Source organism: Anarrhichthys ocellatus, unplaced genomic scaffold (genome assembly GCF_004355925.1).
Source record: "Anarrhichthys ocellatus isolate YVR2014 unplaced genomic scaffold, GSC_Weel_1.0 scaffold29, whole genome shotgun sequence".
Taxonomy (NCBI): domain Eukaryota; kingdom Metazoa; phylum Chordata; class Actinopteri; order Perciformes; family Anarhichadidae; genus Anarrhichthys; species Anarrhichthys ocellatus.
The window spans coordinates 105,844-129,320 of NW_022280059.1; the positions used below are offsets into that span (position 1 = coordinate 105,844).

General features: G+C 39.6%; 1 protein-coding gene across 2 annotated transcripts in view; it reads right to left on the reverse strand.

Moving 5' to 3' along the window:
* The window catches only part of map4k1 (mitogen-activated protein kinase kinase kinase kinase 1), a 36,853-nt gene that overhangs the window by 4,179 nt on the left and 9,197 nt on the right, over positions 1-23,477 (reverse strand). The window contains exons 2-27 of one of the 2 annotated variants that reach the window (XM_031863481.1): positions 18,263-18,320; positions 16,738-16,828; positions 16,590-16,654; positions 16,156-16,211; positions 15,843-15,890; positions 15,365-15,407; positions 14,808-14,880; positions 14,404-14,535; positions 14,190-14,252; positions 13,823-13,904; positions 13,053-13,169; positions 12,688-12,769; positions 11,701-11,753; positions 10,752-10,798; positions 10,623-10,673; positions 9,878-9,898; positions 9,739-9,784; positions 9,081-9,234; positions 8,052-8,152; positions 7,771-7,812; positions 4,654-4,732; positions 4,469-4,545; positions 3,539-3,599; positions 2,905-3,007; positions 2,719-2,777; positions 1,307-1,410 (exon numbers count right to left, since the gene is read on the reverse strand). In XM_031863481.1, the coding sequence (XP_031719341.1) occupies positions 1,307-1,410; positions 2,719-2,777; positions 2,905-3,007; positions 3,539-3,599; positions 4,469-4,545; positions 4,654-4,732; positions 7,771-7,812; positions 8,052-8,152; positions 9,081-9,234; positions 9,739-9,784; positions 9,878-9,898; positions 10,623-10,673; positions 10,752-10,798; positions 11,701-11,753; positions 12,688-12,769; positions 13,053-13,169; positions 13,823-13,904; positions 14,190-14,252; positions 14,404-14,535; positions 14,808-14,880; positions 15,365-15,407; positions 15,843-15,890; positions 16,156-16,211; positions 16,590-16,654; positions 16,738-16,828; positions 18,263-18,320 (1,908 nt within the window). Of the gene's footprint in view, positions 1-1,306; positions 1,444-2,718; positions 2,778-2,904; positions 3,008-3,538; positions 3,600-4,468; positions 4,546-4,653; positions 4,733-7,770; positions 7,813-8,051; positions 8,153-9,080; positions 9,235-9,738; positions 9,785-9,877; positions 9,899-10,622; positions 10,674-10,751; positions 10,799-11,700; positions 11,754-12,687; positions 12,770-13,052; positions 13,170-13,822; positions 13,905-14,189; positions 14,253-14,403; positions 14,536-14,807; positions 14,881-15,364; positions 15,408-15,842; positions 15,891-16,155; positions 16,212-16,589; positions 16,655-16,737; positions 16,829-18,262; positions 18,321-23,477 lie in introns of both variants that reach the window. The other variant, XM_031863480.1, reaches the window with a different exon arrangement.

Here is a 23,477-nt window from a genome sequence, read left to right on the forward strand (position 1 = left end):
GATCAGAGGGCCTGTTCTCAAAACCATAACCATTATATGGTCAAAGGTCGATAGCTAACTCTTAAATTTAATAGTGACCATAACATGCTTTATTCCCCTGCCAGCAGTCGTTTTATTAGCCGCGGTCAGTGTTAACAGCCCAATAAAAATAGTGAAAACTAAGAGAGAAAGATAGGCTCAGGGTATCACACAATGCATCATATCACCTTGCACATATCATTGTTGTATTTTTCATAATGAATTCACAGGTTTTACTTCAAAACATTTTGAACTTTACAGGAAGAAAAAAGACTGAGACTGTGATCGTACGGTGAAGCTGAGAGGTCAACGTGCTGCAAATACAAAAGAATACAATAAAATACCGTAAAAACACAACCAAATACCGTAAAAACACAACCAACTACAGAAAAACACAACCAAATACAGAAAACACACATAAATACAGAAAAACACAAACAAACAAGAAGAAGCACCACACGGTTAATTTATTTTAATGGCTGGACCTTTATGATACTCTAATATTACAAATTAGTAGTGAGATCAGTGGTGCAAGACGTAGCAATAAAAATACTCAATTGCAAACAAAAGTCCTGCATTCAAAATTCCACTGACGTAAAAGTAAAAAGTGATTGGCATCAAAATGTACTTAAAGTACCAAAAGTAAAAGTAGTGGATTGAAAAATAAAAATTTTCAGAGGTGTGGACTCCAAGTCACATGACTTGGACTCGAGTCACAAATTTGATGGATTTAGACTCGACTTGATAAAAAATCAAAAAAGACTTGTGACTTCACTTGGACTTGAGACTTTTGACTTTAAAATACTTGTTAGCCCCCCCCACGCCCAAAGATCAAAAAATATGTTGTTTAAAAAATTTGCCAGGATCAATTACCTGAATTAACTAACGTTAACACAATTTATTCCCAGCAAGTCAACAAGTAACCCCCCAGATCCACTTTGTATGAAACAATCCGACAGAGAGAATCATGAGTAACTATTGTTACTCAAACTTGTGACTCGCAAAAACAAAGACTTGGTCCAACCTCTGCAATATTTCCCTCTGAGATGTGATGGAGTAGAAGTATGGAGTTGCATAAAACAGAAATACTTAAGTACAAATACCTCAAAATTGCTCTTAAGTACAATACTTGAGTAAATATATTTAGTTACTTTCCACCACTGAGTGAAATACAACCTGCGAACATTGAAAAGGCTCACGTTTTGTCTTTTCTTGGACTCTACAGAGATAACTCTGATGTCACAGAGTACAGAAGACATATTAATAATCCAAGGTTTAACACACGTACCTTAATGAGCATGAACTTGTGCATGGGCTCGTACCACTGCAGCAGGATTACACTGGACTCCAGACTACAGCACAGGAACACGCAGCCTCGCTGCACGTTATCTGCTGCAGGAGAATAGTTTTTGGTTGGCTCTCTCTCTGAAACCAATTGACACAATCTGAAGCACAGGAATCTGCCTCAATTATTCACCTCAACTGCAGAGGGCACCGGGCCCTTATTCTGAAACAGGCTTATATTAGAGACAAGACTTTATTTATTGCTCTGTATTTCGTCATAAATTAGTATGAAGCCTACTTCTTTTATGATCTGCTCCTGTTTTCCTCTATTTCTGTTTGTTACTTTTGCTGCTAATATCAGCTCAACACTTCCTGTAGACGTGTCAAATTAAAAGCCCTGTAGCATTTCAGTGGACAAAAATCCTTTCTTAAAAAGGATTTTATTGTAAAACATTTGCAGCATTATGTAGTGGGCAATTCAGTGACCTGCACGGTACTTCAGATGTAGCTACTGTCATCTGGTGGTGCTTGTACGTTACTACAAAATACAGTTTGGCTGGGACATTTACACATGTACATCCACAATGACTGAAACAGGACAGTAACAATTTAGATGAGTGATCAAGAAAGGCAAAGTGTTGAAAATAACATGATTGTATTGTTGAATTTATGTTTCCGCTGGTTACATGCATAGTGTCTTTTCAAAATAAACTTCCAACGTAGGTTTACTTAGTTTTTAGGCTCACTACTCGATCAGGCTTTGGAAAAGATTGTGGTTTGAGTTGAAAAAGTAGGCTCAATTTGTTATGTAAAATAAGTACGCTTGTTATGTGACTTGTGTCTGAAGCATTACTTAATGCTGGAGGAGGCGTCAGTAACGTACGTCACGTAACAAAAGTAAGGTAAAATAAGTCAATGTTGACTTGATTTCACATGGGACATGAATAGCGGTCTCCTAGGTGAAGGTCTGTGTTTGTTTGACCCATCCATCCACCCATCCTCTCCCTACATGGACTTTTATACCACATCAGTTGCTCTGACCTCTGAGTGATAGTTGAAAGCCCGGTGTGTCTCAAAAAAAACTAAAGGGTGCCTCGGTGTGCCGGTAACAGACGCCAAGGGGCCACTGACCAAGCTGATGTAATTGATGAGTTCTTTATTTGACAACCAGCCTTTATGTGAGAAAACACAGTTGTTTAAATCCTCAAAATAGCAAGCAGCTAATTTTCAAAAAGGGCTAATAACCATTTCAAGGGAAGCATCCTGTCTGATCTGATCACACACGCACTATTGCAGTGAAGAGAATTACCTAACGGCTAAATGTACAAATATGTAAAACAAAAACAAGTTGTCTTTGCACAGACAAACAATCAAACACAATTTCCATTGTTGCCATAATTCAGTATTTCATCTCACCGACTGAGCAGGTCTTGCAGCCTTTGGTGTCTGGTATTTTACACGTCACTGCACATTTCCTGAAGACAAAATATATCCTGTATGTATAATACATTTTTTAACTAGCATGAACAAATGTGGGGTTTTATTTTTTAGGGGGGGGTGGGTTTCATTTCTTATCCAACAAGAGAGAGATTCCCGTGTTACCTTGGTAACAGCCTGTGAGTCGACAAGGAAACCATCCTCTGGTCCCTGCGAGCCTGTTCGTACAACTCCTTCAGTGAATGGGAGTGGAGCTGTGAGGACTTACCTGTAAACACACGATCCAACACAGTGGAAGCGTGTTTGATCACAAGGTGGATGAACAAACAGACTCAGTCGCCTGACTTGGCATTAAATCCAAGTATGGTATTATAAAGACTATTATTATAATGAATAAAATATATATTTTTTAATGAACACTTTCCTCTTTGTGCTCTGAAAACTCTTGATGTCGGGCCCAATCCCTGATGTTTAGCTCGACAAATGAAATCTTTTTTGTTGTGTTTAAAACTACAATTTGTTGGTAGATTATGAAAGAATAAACATCTTAAAGCCAATACATTGAGGTAGAAAGAGAGTGAGAGAGATATCTAAAGAATGAACTAAAGTAATTCATTTTTTTTTTTTAAGTTAGCTATAGCTAAGTCAGTTAGCAGTTGCTTTAAGAGTTAAGGCAGAAAGAAATCCTTTGAGCAGTATTATTAAAACATGTCCGTTGCTTTGTTGGCAATATGTTCCTCAGTCATTTTTTACATGAAGCCTTCAGAGAACAGAGTTACACAAGTAAACGAGGATTTACCTGATACAGACATGAGGACGTTATTGATGGTGTAGACCCAGGTACACTTCCCCGGATACAGCTGAAAGACAGAAAGGAGACGTCCATCCGGTCACTGCTTCCTGTGTCTCTTTCAAAAGCACTTTGATTGATTTTCATGCTTTTTGTTGCAACATTTCTCTGATCAAGTGTAATTTATTACCTCATTAATCTGCCAGAGCAGCAGTGGAAGACTTAGGAGTGTCAGTGTTTTACTATTATGTATTTCTGGATTAATATCACTGCTGCATTAATGTGTATTTCACTGCTGTAGATGTTTTAACTCCTCTATCTACTGTTGGTTGGTTTAATCTGCATCAATGCATCGTATTCTATAAGATCATCATGTTTGTAGCGTCTCTGTCCTGTGAGAACCTCGTATCTCTAAACAGATCAACAATCCTGTTTTCAGCTTTGTGACGATGCATTTTCCAGCTGATCCAAGAGGCTTTTTAAAGAGTTTACTGAGATGAAGAAGTAGGAGGATTTTCTCAACACACAAAGTAACACTTCATCCTTCAGTATATAACAAACATTCAACGGTCGTCAACACATCTGGAGATACGTGGTTTTCACTGGAGAGGAGAGGGATGAAAAACAGTCATCTGAAAAGTAACTAAAGCTGTCAAAACTACAATTATCTAGAGATGTAGTGGAGTAGAAGTGTAAAGTAGCATGGAAATACACAAGTAAAAAACAAGTACTTCAAATGTGAACTTAATAAGTACCACACTTAAGTAACAAAAAGGAACAAAAGCTTGTCCACACATCATGACCAACAACTAAACCAGACCCCCTTTTTGCCAGTAATGTTGGGGCTCACCTTAATCTACTCACAGCCCACCTGTTGTTTACAGCCCATATTGTAAAACTCTGATGTCGCTCTGTGTATTAATTCGATAAAAGTCCTACCAGCTCCATTGTGGCTTCGGAGCCGCTCAGGTTAAGGGTGTAGATCCCTTCCTCTGCCCCCAGGATCAGGTGCTTGTCTGAAGGGGAGAGGAAACACAGGCTGGTCAGACGTGTAGAACAGAAGTCTGATTGGATGAGCGGGAGCGGAGGATTTACTGCGAGCTCTGTTGGATGGATGATACAACCTTTGGTAGCTTGGTTTTCCCACATCGTGGAGCAGTTTATTTTAAGAGGGCAGCCATTGAAGATCTTTTTAAAGTAGACCTGGAACAAATAATCACACACAGTATGAATACTTTTTATTGGTAAACGTCAATGAGGTTATCAGTTTTATGACTGACAGAGAGGCTGAGCATAAATGGAGAAAAGGCAAACTCCCGGGGGACCTTCTTAACTTCCAAGCTCTTCTTTCCACTTTTTCCACCACTCTATCTACTGCTAAAGCTGCTTTATTTCGCTCCAAAATCCTAACCTCTGCTTCCAATCCTAAAAGACTCTTCGAAACTTTCTCTTCACTCCTCCAACCCCCACCCCCTCCTCCTACTTCCTCCCTTCTCCCTGACAATTTCGCCAACTTCTTTGACAAGAAGGTAAACGATATCAGATCCTCCTTCTCTCAGCCCCCCTGTCCACTCTCTCCCTGTCCACCCTCTCCCTCTCTACCATCTCCAGCTCTTCCCCCACAGCTCTCCCTCCCCTCTCCATGCCCCATCTTACCCAATCTTGCTCCCCTCTCCCCTAACGAGGTCCTCAACCTTGTTACATCTAACCGCCCCACCACGTGCTCCCTCAACCCGATCCCCTCCCCTCTTCTTCAGTCTATTGCGAGTCTATTGCGACTGAACTCCTTCCTTTTCTCACCCACCTCATGTTGTTTCTCTTGTTTCAGGATGCTTTCCCACGGCTTTCAAGACTGCTAGAGTCACCCCCCTTCTGAAGAAACCATCACTTGACCCCTCTGATGTCAAGAACTTCAGACCGGTGTCTCTTCTACCCTTTCTTTCCAAAACACTTGAACGTGCTGTCTTTACTCAACTATCCTCCTATCTCCACCAAAACAACCTCTTGGACCCTCACCAGTCCGGGTTCAAAGTGGGTCACTCGACTGAGACAGCCCTCCTTGCGGTGACGGAGTCGCTTCACGCAGCGAGATCTAACTCTCTCTCCTCTGTCCTGATTCTCCTGGACCTGTCTGCGGCGTTTGACACTGTTAACCACCAGATCCTCCTATCCACCCTCGAGGGGATGGGCGTTTCAGGCTCTGCACTCTCCCTGTTTGCATCCTACCTGACAGGTCGATCCTCCCAGGTGTCATGGAGGGGCTCTGTGTCGGAACCACGCATGCTGACTACGGGGGTTCCACAAGGCTCAGTCCTGGGCCCCCTTCTCTTCTCGCTCTACACAACATCTCTGGGTTCTGTTATTCGCTCGCATGACTTCTCTTAGCATTGTTATGCCGATGACACCCAGCTGGTCTTGTCATTTCCCCCCGGGGACACTCAAGTGGAGGCACGCATCGCTGCGTGCTTGGCTGACATCTCGAAGTGGATGACGACACACCACCTCAAGCGCAACCTGGACAAAACCGAGCTACTGTTCCTCCCGGGGAAGGGTTGCCCGCACCGAGACCTGTCCATCACCATTGATGATACCGTGGACTGCGGTATCATCAACGCCAACTCGGACTGCGAGAAACCTGGGTGTGACCCTGGATGACCAACTGTCGTCCTCAGCAAACATTGCATCGGTTACACGCTCCTGCAGATTCCTGCTCTACAACATCAGGAGGATTCGCCCCTTCCTCACTGATGAGACGGCGCAGGTGCTAATCCAGGCTCTTGTCATCTCCCACCTGGACTACTGCAACTCACTACTTGCCGGAGCCCCGGCGTCGGCCATCAGACCTCTGGAGCTTGTCCAGAAAGCTGCAGCTCGCCTGGTGTTCAATCGCCTCAAGTTCTCCCACACAACTTGCCTTCTCCGTTCTCTACACTGGCTACCTGTAAGAGCCCGCATCCAGTTTAAGACTCTGGTGCTAGCCTACAGGGCAGTGAAAGGAACAGCTCCTTCCTATCTCCAGGCCATGGTCATGCCCTACACCCCGGCCCGACCACTTCGCTCTGCTGCCTCGGGGCGACTGGTTGCCCCGTCGCTCAGAGGTCCCTGCGGCCGATCGACCCGGTCGCGGCTGTTTTCTGTCCTGGCCCCTCAGTGGCGGAATGAACTCCCCACTGACGTCACGACGGCAGAGTCGCTGCCCATCTTTCGGCGCAGGCTGAAAACTCACCTCTTCAAGAAGGCCTACCCTTCCGCTTAGCACTTACTTAGCATCTATTGTATTCATACTAGCTTATTGCACTCATTGTTTTTATATTAGTTTGTGGCACTTATTGCATTCGTTTGTTTCTGCACTGTACGTTGGCTCTGGTTTATGCTCTTAGATGCTTGTTTGAGGAAAGGACATGCACTTATTACTTCTGGTGACTAGTTGTTCTCTCGAAAACCGATGTTGAATACACTTATTGTAAGTTGCTTTGGATAAAAGCGTCTGCTAAATGACTGTAATGTAATGTAATGTAATGACAAATGCCTTCAAAGGAGCGACATTTAGATATGTAATCTATGCACAGCACGCATATACTGAAACACATGTGATTATGTGTTACTTCTTCATATAGAAGCGTTTAGACAAAATAATAATAAATAGATAATAAACAAACAAATACATACATACATGCATAAATAAATAAGAAGAATATGAAAACTAAAAGAAGAACAGATATAAGTTATACAAGGACAACTAGAGTAAATAAATGACAAGGTAAAGGGACAGGAGTGTTATTAAAAGCAGCTTCTGTGTTTATCTAATCGGTGTACACCAGACTCATAAATGATATGATTAAATAATGGTACTTAGTGTTTGTCTGATTTAATTTAAAGATGTATTGGAAATATAATATAGATTCTGACATATATATAGAAGTTAAATAATAAGACAATATATTATAATATGGTAAATTATGATGTATTTATGTAAAATAGGATATGAGATATATCATATGGTAATACAAACAAAAATGTATGTTTGAAATGTAGTTAAACAGGTAACAAAGCATAAGTTATAATCATAATAATAATACTGAAATATTTAGGGTTGAAATGTAAAAAGTCAGAATTTTTCCAAACGCTATAAGCTCAACATAAACATAAGCCTGCTGGGTTTAAATGGTGGACAGTTTCTTTCCACACAGTGTAGGTGATTCAAAGGGAGAACTTCTGGAGAAGAAACAATAGAAACTCACGGGTGATTTCTTCACGATGGGGCTGACACACTCAGCAGGGTCCTGAGAACAAAAACCAAAAGCTCATCATGAGTTGGAAGGAGAGGAGATGCAGACTCCATCATCTACAGCCGGAGCTGGGGTTTAATCCCCGGCTCCTCCTAATTGTAGTGCAGTAAAAAGTACAGTATGGTATAAAGTGCCACGAAAAGAAAAGACTCAAGTAAAGTACAAGTACTTCAAATTTGTACATAAACACAGTGCTTGAATAAATGCACAGGCACTCTTAGGCACAGTGTTACCTTTGATGGAGGTTTCCGCCTGAGTCTGATTTTAGGGGGGAGCTGAGGAGGAAGGAGGTCTGCCGGGTTTTCAATCAACTGGACAGGTAAGGATAGAGGGTCTGGATCACACGCACACACACACACACACACACACACACACACACACACACACACACACATATAAATAAACAATAACACAATAAACCTTTTATTTCTCCACTCTTGTGTGAGTGAATGTGAGGATGATCTGGACGAACTAGAAAGGTGCACTCCGTAGAGGGCAGATCTCCGCCAGCTGTGTCATGTCAGACGTGTTTTCGCAATATAATCTATGCAGATTTCTGCACCGGCTCTGTGCAGGCATGCCTCTCAGCGTCGGAACCACGACCAAAGGCTACTTTTAAGGCAACTTTATGAAGGTTTAAAGTCTACTGAATAAACTACTTCTGGCCCAACTGTGTCTCTGGGCGCAGAGCAGCAGCTGGAGAGATGCACTCAGCTGTGACATAACTAGCAGCCCCTACTAGAGATCAGCTGTGGACAGGCACAGAGGTGCAAGAAGTACTCAGATCCTTCAGTGTAAGTACTAATACCACACTGTTAAAACGCTTGCATTCAAAACCTTATTTAAGTAAATGGGAGTATTATCAGCCAAATGTACTCTAAGCACTAACAGTAAAAGTACTTTCAATCCTTACGTTTATAAGAAAAATTGAAATTCTAAATCACCACATTTGGAGATACATGGTTTTTATTGGACAGGAAGGAGATACAAATGTGTGAGATGTAGTACAAAAATGTACAAAATAGCATGAAACGGTAATACTCAAGTAAAGTACAAGTACCTTAAATGTGTACTTAGTGACTTAGTTACACTCCACCACTGTAGAACATATATACAACAGAAATGCTCCTTTCTGCTGGGTGAAATTTAATTACATTTGTTTTCTTTTATTATTGTGAAAACAAACAAAGTTCCCCACTAAATTGTGTGTATCATATTTCATACTTCAGTCCATCAGTACATATAAAGGCGAGGCAGCTCACCTGAGAGTCGCGAGGGTCGTGGTTGGAGCGTTGGTCGAACCTGCGTCCCACTGGAGGTCCTGGTGCGAGTGAGGGGGGTGAGCGGCAAGCAGAGCTTCCTCACCCGCTCTTCCTCCCCCGCCATGCTTTCCTCTGAGCTGGTCCGGGTTTTAGGCTGCACACATGGAAACATACCGACATGTTGACCGTCTTCCTCTAACAGTGTAACCTGCCTCTCATCCGTAACTCGGTACAATGACGGAGCAGGAAGGGACTCGACGTGTTCCACGGAACTAAGCATGGGACCCACAATGCAACTGTGATGATGCTTGCACACTTTTACTTCAGTAAGGTGCAGAATGTTTACTTGTATTGGAGTATTTCACAGTGTGGTGTTAGTACTTTTACTTAAGTAAAGGATCTGAGTACTTTTTCCACTACTGTCTATTAGTAAGAAAAAACTTGTTAACACCTGATATCTAAAATGTTAGCCTTTACATGTAATCAAATCCAATGATCATGATATTAACAGGCAATAACCTTTTTAAGAACAAATCATTTCCGTGATGTTGTTCTGTGTAAATAATCAGGCTTTGGCTTTAAATACAGCCCCGTCACCGTAACACACACGCATAAAACCACGTCTCGCCTGCAGATTCAGTTATTTGTCAATAATCACCTTTGGCGGGAGTGGAGGTGGAGTTTCATTGGCTGGCATTATGCGACTGTCGGCAGAGAGAGCGTTGATTCAGTCTGGTGTGTTCATGGTACAAATACACATTAATACACACGTGAGTTTGTGTTTTATTCAGACTGACCTGGTGCCTGGTATCGTAGGGCTGAGGACAAAAGAAAGAGACAGATTGTTAATGCAATCTGTTTTAATTATATGAAGCAAAGAAAACTACATCAGGAAGTGACTGCTGGCTTTAACAACTTACAAAATAAGAACATTTTCAGTGGTGGAATGTAACTAAGTACATTTACTAGTAACTTCTGCACAGGTTTGAGCTACATGTACTTCTACTCCACGACTTTTAGGAGGCAAATATTGTACTTCTTACTCCACTATATGCATTTGATAACTTTTGTTACTTTGTAGCTTTAGATAACAATACAAAATATAAATCAGCTACTTAAATATGATGTTTTATTATAGATTAAACTAGCCAGCAGGATATGAGTAATTCAAATTATTTCCACCTTTAACTTTAAAGTGACGAACACATTAATGCATCACTAATCATAATCTAGTGTTATAATATATTTTAGAAGTATGAAATTTTACATGAGTATTTTGTCCTTTGGTATTTGAAGTATATTTTCATGCTGATACTTTTGTACTCAAGTGAGATTTTGAATGCAGGAATTTCACATACAGCAGAGTATTTTAACACTGTAGTATTGCTATTTTTACTGAAGCAAATGATCTGAGTACTCGCACTGAGTACACCATGTGGGCACCTGTCAAGTATTTAACTCCAAACTGTTTAAATTCAGTCAACCATAGCGTCATTCACACGCTGCGGTATTTTGTTAAACGTGGTTTTGATGTTTTCTTACACGCCCACATCGTCATAGTCGTCGTCGTCGTCGTCGTCTGTGTCCTGATCCCTGAGACAGAAAAGAGAGGTTTAATATTGTAAACAGATATTTCATGTTTGACACTTTTGTCTGTGACGAGTCTTTTACCCTAATGGACTCTTGCTACTGCCGGTGGATCCAAGTGAAGGTGTTAACTGAATAAAAAGAGGTTACAGCCAATGAGTACAAACTTATAGATGAATAAAACAACCCAACACTCCTCCATTTGTCGTGTTAAATTTATGTTTTTGTTGTTGTGATAAATACAATAAATATAGTAAATATAATATGTCCCGAAATCAGTCATGTTGATTTTTTACAAGTTGTGTAAATTTAAAAAAAGTCTTTTACTTTGTACTTTGCACTTTTTCCACACCACTACAGCACTGTGTACTGTACGCACTGTGTGGAATATGTTTGTGTATATACATGCATACTAATACAGCATGTATATGTTTTGTATGCTTTCATGTATACTTTCTGTTTTTTGTGTCGTCTTAAATGTAAACTTTTGGCCCTTACTTATGGATTTATTAAGGTATATATATGCACTACAAATGTATACATCTGTATGATTGTCCAGTAAGTAGTATATGTATATTCTGTGTCCATTTTCTATGTATACAAATATGTAGTAAGTATGTAAAGTATTTATGATGCATGTGTGTACTATATATTTATATATATATATGTATGAGTATGCAGAAATATGCCTTACACTTTATGTACAAAAATATACTGTACTATACTATGTACTGTATATATTTATACTGTATATACTGTATATATAGATATGTGTGTATATGTATATGTGTGTGGCTATGGATGTGTGTTTACAAGTAAGTGTATATTTATAAATATACATAAACATATATATATATTTAGCAACATGTATTGTATATATGTACCTATTATGTATATTTTGTGGGCATTTGTGTGTACATAGATACATACAAATATGTAGTAAGTTGCAAGTATGTCAAATATATATGATGCATGTGTGTATAGATGTATGTCTAAGAAGTACTGCTGTACTACTAATATGTTATAAACTTACTGTAGCGGTTGGCGATTGGTTCTTCATAGGCCTCTGAGTGTAAATCTGTTCCACTGAGGGACCACAAGCCAAAATATTTAACACAATGACACTTTTTACATCAACATGTGCTTCACTTTATCCAGAGACACTTAAAGTGCAGCAGAATAGGTGTGTATTCGTTCACCGGCATTATTATTATCTAATAAATAGAGAGCAACAGTGAGTGAAATGATGCGTGATATATGCAAGTAGTATTTATAATCTCTCTAAATGGACATGAATACAAATACCTTTTGTATTACGAGATTGATTTTATCATGTACGATATGCTGTATGCATGCATACATTTACTCAAGTACTGTACGATTTACTTGTACTTTACTTGAGTATTTTCACGTTATGCTACTTTCTACTTCTGTTCTACTACATCTCAGAGGTAAATATTGGTAAATGTTGTACTCCACTAAGAGTAATTGACAACTTAAGTTACTTTGCAGATTCAGATAAATACTACAAAATATAAATAAACAAAAAAATGATGACGTACTATTAAAAATGAAGCTGCCCAGTAGTATTGAAAGTCATTTAAATATAATCCATCTTTACTAGATGCAATATTTAAGTGATTAAGACATAAATGTCTCAATAATTACAGTTCAATATCATATTATGTATTATTCTGAAATGGGCCATACTGCATCATGAGTACTTTTACTTTGGGTACGTTAATTATTTAAACTCAATACTTTATTTTCCCAAAACTTTAAATTCATGACCTTTACCTCTAACAGAGTATTTCTACACTACGGTATTGTTACTTTTACTTAAAGTTACAATCTCAAAGATTTGGTTCTCAGCAACTAAAGAGTCAAATTTCCATTTCACATGTTGTGAAACCATAAATAGTTCAAGCAAATGGCTTAAAACTCACCATCGTGCCAAAGAATGTGACATATTTAACCTACTGAGTTTGGTCATCGTTAAATTAAAAGACTGTCTTCTTACTGCTGGTGGCAGAGTTTGTCCTCTCTGCCTGGTTGTGTTTGTTGACAGACTGGATCCTCCTCAGAGATCCAGGCAGCGTCACCTTAAATCAACAAGAACACACATGGTTCATTCCTTCAGGGTCTATTATCTCGGCTGTGGTAGACACCCTGACCACCAGTTGGAAAAAAATATACATATTTTGAAGTTTTACTTTCAAGTGTAAAGTTGAGTTCAACACACCAAAAAAACAACGACAGTGATGGACTTTTTTCCTCATCTATAATGAATAAATGAAGGTGAAATTACGATTGACCAGACTGATAATATCTATCAAGAGCGTCATCTCTTATCAAATAAAGTGTTAATGAGAATATGGTCAAGACCTCCATCTCGTCGTCCTCCGTCAGCAGGCAGGACTTGTGTTTCTCAGGGTGTTGACACTTCTCCAGCAGGTCCAGCGTCAGCTCCCGTTTCAGGCACTGCTGGGTCAAAAACATGTTCTGCAGAGAGAGGACGAGGTAGAGAGGAGACACAGGTGGCAAAGGGTGGAGACGGAGACAACGTAAATGGTGAGTGAGCTGAAGATGATGAACAGTATAAGCAGCATGTCGGAGATAAAGGCCAGCTCGGACCAGATCAAGTAAAGAAAAAGACTGGATGACAGTCCGTCAGTAGTTTTTTATGCAAGAAAGAGCTGTGGTCAAATAACTCGGGGGGCAACAGAAAAATCTTATGACACTGACAAATAATCACCTTCTAAATGCACAATGAGTAGGATTTTCCTGAATATGTTACAAACAAAAACAATCCCTCATAATCATCACTTATGACCCACTGGAGGTTCATGGTGGTTCCTGTATCTGCAGAGACTCTGGACATTTCTGGGCATCAACCTCTAAAGAATGCTGTAAACGAGCACCCAAGAGGAAGCTTGAAAAGTGGCGGACACAAAAACAATGCCAATAAAGCGAAGCAAGAGTTAATCTGGGGTTGGTTTAATCTGCCTCCACATGCGCTCCGTCCACAGAAATACGTCTTCATGTGTACTAACATAAAAAATTGCCTGTACATTCACAATAGGCTGGTTGATTTGATTCAGAACTGACGGCGTGTAAAGCTGAACTGGAGCATACGGTGTGTGAGCGGTACTGACTGAGAGCAACTTGGAGGCACTGGGTCTCTTCTTCGGGTTCCTCACCAGCATGGCCTTTACAAAGTTATAAAACATGGAGGACCTGCAGACAGGAGATATGTTGGTAGCAGGACCACATATCATCTTTAAATACTAATGCACACATATAATGGATGATAGTATTAAGCGTATATTATTCTGTTTATATTATTGATGTCATTGCTGTTTCTTTATCTAACTTTCTTCAGATTTAAATATTTCATATGTGTAAAAAAAAGAGAAGCTTTTCACGGCTTTAAATATAAACGAACAGCAACAGCTTGATAGATACTGTAGTAACCATGTGCTTCCATGATTTAATGATTAAATATAATGTGTTTTCATTTACCATTTAGACTTGTCCTTCAGTTTGGGAGGTTGGTAGCCGCTCTTGGACATGAGAAACAGGACTCTGCAGGATAAAAACACAGTCGATGACAATCTGTGTGTGTGTGTATTTATGCTCATGAATATATACTTATACATAGGCCTGATCCATCCTATAATAGCTTCAATTTGTAAGGTGAAGGTGGGTGAGGTCGTGTCTTTCAGTGTGGCTTTACCTCAGCGGGTGGACGTCAAACATCGGCGGCTGTAGCTCCGCCAGCTCGATGGCTGTGATGCCCACAGACCAGATGTCGCAGCGTTCATCGTAGCCACCTTTAATCTCCACCGCTGCCACCTCCGGAGCCATCCTGAGGACAGGAGGGAAACAGCAACAAGTCACGTTTGTGCCACAGATTCGGTGCAGCAAGAAACTCTAGTTATACTCCATCAAACTCCTGCCTAGGAAAAGAAACAGCCAACGATGAAGGAAGAGGAAGCTCATTATGAAGTGAAACAATGCTGCTTCTCTCCCCGCAGACACCTGCAGTTATTTTGCCCTTAAATGTTTAGATGCAGGTGTTTTACAGGACCTGTGACATTCAAAGCTGTAGAGAGGCTGATCTCCGGGTGTTAACCTCACCAATATGGCGTCCCGATAAAGGACATCCGCCGAGCCAGAGTGGCAGTGATCTGAGCCGAGATCCCAAAGTCAGCTACACAACAGAGGGAACAAAAACAAAGTATAAACAAAAAATCCTCTCATTCAATTTTACAATTTTACAATAAAATCAAGACAGCTTTCTGTATTTCTTATTGAGTTTCAAGCAAGTTTCAAGCGCTGACACATGTCTCAAGTGCATAAACCCAGAATTTGTATTAATGGTTGTGTTTTCAATGCATGCGGGAATACCCAACAAGATTATTCCTCCCATTCTGGATTCAATTGTAAAAGTGTTGTATTCATGGGGAATTCTAAGAATTTTGCTTGTGAATGAAACATTTAGCAGCCGAATATCAAATGTTGGATTCCAACCACCACAAAATAAATTCTCAACAAGCGGGAAACCCATTTTAAGTCCTCAACTAACACCCAGATGAGACAGCGTAAATGTGTCAATCAGCTATAGCAGCTATTTAGTGACTCATCTTAACCACACCAGTGCAGCGCAGAGCAACAGGTTGCAAACATCCACCTACCCAGCTTGACCTCGCCCCAGTCGTTGATGAGGATGTTGGCACCCTAGATGCAAAAGAGGGCGAGAGAAACATCAACACAGACACGACCAGACAAACATCTTATCTCCACTCAGGGATCTTTACTGAATCCACACAGGATGGAAAGCCTGTTGAGTCTGAGAGTACAATAAAAGTCCATGTGATGGGCTGATTGCTGGAGTGTACTTCTCTTCATCAGCTGCTGCCTTTAGTACGTCAGAAGTAATCAGATTCTTTACTTAAGTAAAAGTAAAAGTTTTTAAGATAGAGGATAATACAGCAAAAGCTGGTTCAATTACAGATATGAGGATTAGTTTAGTATTCAGGAATACATACAGCTGGAAGCATAATCGATTAAACAGTCTTGTTTCCATCTTAAGCTCCACTGCACTTTGACTCGACTGTAGTCTAACGTGCATTTAACACAAACAAATTGAAGAGTTAACAAAATAAAAGTCACCTTGATGTCTCTGTGGATTTTCTTCTGTGCATGCAGGTAGTCCAGACCCTGGTCTCACACACACACACACACACACACACACACACACACACACACACAGTGAGCATCCTAACTGAAAACTGAATTTGTCACCAAAATAAAAGCTTTCACTTAGTAATTTCACCTATTAAACACACTTCAGTCATAGAGAGCAAACAAATAATAAAGGGAACAAATTGTGGGAATGTGGTTTTCTCCCTTGAAAATGATTATCAACAGCATCAGATAATTAAGAACAAAACCTCAGTTAATAATTTAAAAAGTGTGACTTTACCTGCAGCATCTCCCTGCAGATGTAGGCGATCTGTGGCTCAGCCAGAGGACCAGTCACTGTGGGACACAATTTACTTGTAATAATGGACAGTGCAGTACATGAACAAGGTGCATTACAAAGGCTTCGTAACGTGTATTTACAGGCTGACTTGAATTTTGTTTAGCTTATCAGAACTGAGGACTGAAACGTTCCATCCATTATCTTTCTTATACGGGGCTGACGCGGGGCAGCAGGGTATTCCAGATGTCCTTCTCCCCAGCAACGTTTTCCAGCTCTTTCTGGCTAACCCCCTTTTACCAGTTGGAGGTGCCTGGAAAACCTCTAAAGGGAGGCCTCCAAGAGGCATCCGGATTCGATGTTTAACCAGCTCAGCTGGCCCTTTTCAATGGGACCCTTTTCAACACACACACACCATGACACACACACACACTCACCATGGTAGATGTCCTGCAGGGAGCCTCCTCCACAGAACTCCATACAGATCCACAGTTTATAATCTCTGCAGACAGAAGACGAGTGAATCAAGTGTACGTGAGACTGATGAAGAGAGCGAGAGGGAGCACAGACAGACACACAGCTCACCGTATGTAGCTGCCAAAATAAGCCACTATGTTGGGGTGTTTGCAGCCCTTCACTATGACGATCTCCTGCTGGATGACAGAAAAATCATCATCTGTGGAACCAGACAGAGAGAGAGAGAGAGAGAGAGAGAGAGAGAGAGAGAGAGAGAGGATATGATATTTATTACTTTCATCACATTACATACGAACACAGTTGGTGCCTAAACACGCTACATGCTATTTGCTGGTTGTAGGTAACTTTGGACAAAAGTGCTGCTAAATAAATGTACCGTGTACAGATAGAGCACCAGCTGATATGACCAGTTAGCATGTTAGCATGGTAAGCACCTCTGAACAGCTCACAGTATAACAGGCTAATAGATAATCATTAGCTTCAATTACCACTGACGCAGTGGTGGCATGTACCTCAGTACATCCACTCAAGTACTGTACTTAAATACCCATTCAAGGTACTTTACGTGAGTGGTTCCATTTTACGTTACTTTTCTACTTCTACATCTCAGAGGTAGATATTGTACTTTTTACTCTTCTTCCTTTTCAAACATGATGATCTCATAGAACATATATATTGATGTAGATTAAACTAACCAACAGGATTTAAAGGAGTTAAAAACATCTACAGCAGTAAAATGCAACATACACATTAATGCAGCAGTAATATTAATCCAGAAACATCATACATAATAGTACTACACTGACAGGCTCTGCTCACATATTACTACTTCCCCATACAGTAAATGCATTTTTTGAATCCCTGAAACAAGTAGCACATACTATAAGCAGGAAGATGTACTTCAATTATTAATAGTATAAAAATGCCCCTGTGACTGTTCTAGTAGTATATATTCTATCATTAGATCATCATTACTCGTGTATTAATGTAAAAGCAGGGATTTACTGCTGTAGCTGGTTGAGCTGGAGCTCATTTTGAGCTATTAACTCATGATTCTTTTCATTACGGTCTAATCTGCTGATTATTTTCTCCATGAATTGTTTGGTCTGTAAAAACTGTAAAAATTGTGAAAAATGACGTCACAATGACCCAGAGCCCAAAGTAATACCTTCACTACGTTTGTTTAGTCCAAACCTCAACATCATTAATAAAACATTGACATTATTAACATTATTAAAAGAAAAAGCAGCAAATCTGGAGCACTGAAATATTTTTACATTAAAATAAATAAATGTTTTTTGATCGACTAATCGCTTCAGCTGTACTTTTTAGAACTACACTTCATATCACATACATTTTTCATACGTTTTGTGTGCAAAAGTCTGCTATGTAACTAATGCTGATGATTGCTTTGGAGTAAAAAGTACAAGATTATTTTTATAGCACAATTCATACATATCGCCAATTCAAATGAAATGCAAGAAGTTAAAAGTGGAATGAAAAGAAAAGACTCAAGTAAAGTACAAGTGCCTCAAACTTGTACTTAAGTACAGTACTTGGGTAAATATACTACACTGGAAATATGCTCATTACCTTTGTGCAGGTGCACAAACATTTAAATGAAACTTCTCACCTGCTTCCATCTTGATGACCTTGATGGCTGCCAGCTCTCCGTTCTGCTTGTTACGTGACTGAACACACAAAAAGAAACATATACAGGCTGTCACTTTACTCTGCAGCAGTCAGTCATTGGCAGTTGGCCCATTTCACAATGATTATAATTATTGGTTATTAAAGTTAATGTTGCAGCCGGTAAAGGTGAAGTCCTTTTTAGTACTTTATAACCTGCTGGGTAGCTTAATCTATAATGATACTCATAATCATATTTTATTAGTTGATTTATATTCCATATTTTGAATCAGAATGTGCAAAGTAACTAATGTTATCTAAATAAATGCGGTGTAAAATGTACATTTGCTTCCAAAATGTCGTGAAGTAAAAGTATAAAGTAGCAAAAAGTTGAAATACTCAAGTTAAAGTACCTCTAAGTACAGTGCTTGAATAAAAGTACTTAGTTGTATTCCACAACTAGTCATGTGACGACAGAACTTTGTAAATTGTTGAGCAGAGCTTCATTTGCATGTTTTCTGTCCAGATCAGTAGTGAAACAAACATCCTATCGCACCACTCTGTGGCATTACAGACACACACATACTCACACAGACACACACACTCACACACCTTTTTAATCACACACACACTTACAGCAGACAAACATATACACACACACGCTGACCTTTAAAAGTGTGATACGAGAAAATGGTTGCACTTCTCTTTGCTTATTTTCACTATTCATAAACAGAAACCACAAAGAGAGCTTCCTACACACAGAAACATAGTTTAAATTGATCCAAGCAGCAACTTGACCACTGTATTGTACTCCAGATGTTATTGGGCCAGAGGACCATTGTGATTAAAAAAGGTCTCTTTTACAAGGGTAATACAGTATGTACATATATATATGTATTTCTACAGTGATAATAAAGCATTAAATTACTTTGAAAGGGAGAGAGAGAGAGAGAGAGAGAGAGAGAGACACTTTATGTCAAACAGAAAAGCTGAAGACAAACAACTACCAAAATATTCTGCTGTTAAAATGATCTCTGTGTTTATAATGTTGTAAGTAAAAGTGCTTTACCCAATATGAACCCCATTGAGTTCTTACATTATTATCTAAAGGGCCACATAATAAGAATTTATTGTTAGGGAACTCTCAGGAACACTTGATGCGTTATAAACATACCTTTAATACCTGTAGCGCTGTGTAATTCTAGATCTAAGCACTCATAAATAATGCTTTATAACAATAATCATAACTATATTTATAACATAATTATAAAGCATTTAACAATGACTTATAAGGTCAAGGATCATATAACTTAATAACTGATAGTCACGCACTGAATTGTTTTGGTTTTGAAAGGAATTTAATGCTTTATTATCACTGTTGTAATGCATTAAAGTGTGATTAGAAGTTACTCTGGGTGGTCATTGTTTGCTTTAAGTAAAGTAAAACATATATTAAATACATGCAACACACAAGACATTTTGAAATGAATTTCCACTCAAAGCCAACAATGACCACTTAGAGTAACTTATAGTCACATCAAAATGCATTATAAAAAGATCATAATTATGGTAATTGTAATACACTATGATCCTGAGTCAGTGAGTGACCAGCAATTATTAGGTATAATGACACCTAGAAAGTCATAAAATGCTCTATAATATGTTAAGAATATTATCATAAAGAATTATGAATATTTATGAGTGTTTACAACTATCATAATACTGTGCGATACACTGATTAAAATGCATTATAATTGTGTTGATGATATAATACACAATATTAAACAATTACAGTTAAACAACCCTTTAACCAGGAAGATAAAGATGAAATCATTGGACACAAAGGCTAGAGTGAAAGGAGAAGAATGGTGGAACGTAAATAAGTACTGCACTTAAACACAATTTTGTTGTACCAGTACTGCACAGTATTTAAATTTTATGCTTGAATCTTTGGAATGTACTTTTTACTCCACTATCTAATTGATAACTTAACTTAATTTTGCAGATACAGAATATAATTCAAAGTATACAAATGAGCTCCACCTTTACCAGCTGCAACATTAAAGTGCTATTCATGAATCAATAACTACAATACAGTAATATAACATATATTATACATATTAAGGACCATTCTGTGTAATTTTAGTTTTTAGGTATATTTTGATGCTAATACTTTTGTACTTTTTTTGAATGCATGTACCAGACTGTAGTTTGGAAATGTCTGCCTGCCTACTTCACTGAGAGGAAATACCCATCCTCACGATGTCACTCGTCAAATACAAACACAGTCAGAAGCGTACTCGGTCAGCGAGGGCTGGACAGTAAACACAGACGGAGGAAACTCCACTGCCTCAGAGAGCATGACACATGGATATTTGAGCAATAATCTCTGATTGTATTATGACTACAATCAAAAGATAAACTGCTTCGTAATGAATGTATTTCTACGTGTCTTTCCCTGTCGTCGCTGAGCTCATATAACAAACCAACTTTGTTGTCACATATTTCATGAAATGAGCAGGACATCGTTAGCATGTGTGTTAAGACATTAATTAAGCGAGGAGCACAATTTCCCCCAAAACAAAAAAAGGAAGAAGGCAGGCGGTAGCCACCTCCGCTGTCAAAGCGCCGTTTTCATGTTGTAGGAAACTGTAATGGAAGCTGACACTCCTTAGTGAGAGGTCTGTTGATGTCAGGGGGCTTTGGCTTTGACGGTGAAAAGGCACGGTGGAAAGTCGGGGCGTTGTGGTCGTCGACAATTGGCTCACATTTAAGACCGACAGCTTTATTTTCAGCGGACTCTTTCCTAATTAACCAACAGCTAACGCTACTGTTCCACAAACTAACCTTAAAGGGTCAGTTACATGCAACACTTTCCTCTCGTGGTATTCAGGCATGCGGGGTAGATTGGTTTGTTGTGCTCGTGGCTTTCATATATTACATTCATCAATGTGTCCTTCCAGAAAGATTCAGGTTAATACGCTGACCTCACTGTGGACAGTTTTCACTGGAACTACTTTTGACTGAAGAAGTCCTAACACTGTTAGCTGTCAGCACTGTTAGCTCTATTAAAAATAGACAGTTTTCAATACTGGCCTGAATAATCCCAAACTCTAAAACCTCAGGCAAAGGCATCAGGAGATTGGCAACTTGACGAACTGGTAGATGAACAGCTGCGTTCCAAAATCGCATCTTTTTTCTTTTAGTTCATACTGCAGCTGCCTTTACTAAGTACATACTGTTTCATGAGACATTCATTCCAGTGGGGCATACTACATCCTCTTATTGTGGTTTCCTTCAACTTTGACTCTCTTGCTCATTCATTCACTGCGCAAAGGATTTGGGGTCACAATAGCCAGAAAAGCAAACCGTGGTAACGCCAGGTGCCAACTGACTTCCGTTTCTCCATTGCTGTGGTTTTGCAATCGACGGCTCAAGCTACCGAAATCTTGGAAAGGGGAGGATTCAGTTGGTTGCAATTTCATCTGCAACCACACCGATAGATGGCACTAAATCCCACACACCGTGAACCTGACCAAAGTTGCTTTACCCGCCCGAATGTAAAGCTGCATTAAGCAATTGTTGACTAGAAATGCTAAGCTTTTAGCAAGCAGTTACCTACTAGCACAGCAGACACAGAGCAACGTCCCATCAGAGTTGTGTTTGGTTTTGGTTGTTTCAGGTCAGCTCAAGTAAACTCGATTATCTTTGTACAGCCCGATAGCACAAATTCGCCTCAAGGGCTTTATAATCTGTACAGCATCAGACACCAACTGGATAAGGAGAAAATTCAGTCCAATTTTCACTGGCCTAACTCCAACAACACTTGACAAAAATATCTGGCTTATTAGCTCCATTTCCTGAACCAGTGACTTGTATTCTTTGTATTCTTTACAGTTCTTTGCGTACACTCGGCTTGTCTGGGCTTGAAACAGCTGTCCACAGTGAGAGTCACACTCGACCTACAGTACTGTATGTGAGCTGCCCTCAAAACACAAAGAAATGTTCATCTTCAAAAAGGTTCATAGCAGGTATACAATCTCTTCTGGGAAGCACCAGAAGCTGTGTACTCACATGTGGAGTACAGTCAAGACAAACAAAAAGCGTTTAGCAGTTGAGGGGTAAGAGAGTGAACGCAACAATGATGATGGAAACTCCACTCAGTTTAAAGAAGTGTGTGTTAGTGTGTCACTGTGTGTGTGTGTGTGACATCAGAGAGGTCACTGAGAGGAAAGACGCCCCACAAGTAAACAACCAAACACTCACTCACACACACACAAACACACACACACACACACACACACACACAAGCTGGACGTCACAGCGGAAGCAGCAGCGACGTTTCCATCTTAAAGTGTGTGTTGTCTAGTTTCGGGGGTCTTTTCTTTTACTGACCTCTGTGACAACACACACACACACACAAGATAACAAACTGGTTAACAAACTGGTTAAGAAGGCCGGCACCATCATTGTCTGCAAACAAGACTATCTGGAAGAGGTGGTGGAGAGGAGGACACTGAAGAAACTATTGTCCATATTGGATAACCCGGACCACCCTCTCCACCACCTACTGCAGGGACAGCGGAACACTTTCTCCAACAGACTGATCCAGCTCCGCTGTCACAAGGACAGATACAGGAGAACATTCCTGCCCTCTGCTATAACACTCTATAATAAATCACCTCTGGCCAGATCACCCTCCTTCAAATAGCTACAACAACGCTTTGTTGTTGGTGATCCTTGCACTGCTGGTTAGTTTGTTTAGTTTACCTAGTTGTTAATTTAATACCATTCTAATTCATTGTATGTACTGTGCATTTTTTGCATTTTTATTAGTTATTTGTTATTTTTTATTTTTTATTATTCAAATTCAATATCTGCTCTGTTATTTTATTGTACTGTATATATTTTGCATTACCATATGTAATATTTTGTATTTTATTTTACTCTGTAAATTGCTGCTGCTACAAACTAATTTCCCCCTGGGGCTGAATAAAGTTGATATCTATCTATCTATCTATAATAAGTAGTATCATGATACTTTTGTTGACAATAAAACTAGCAGGTTTGATCATGCCTACAATCCACCCCACAAGAAACAAGAAAGGAGATAAGATTAGATAAACCTTTATTGATCCCCAGATGTTTGTGCAGGTTGGACGATGCAATCGTTGAGCGAGGCTGATGTTTGTTCTGATTGGACAGGGCAATAGTTGAGC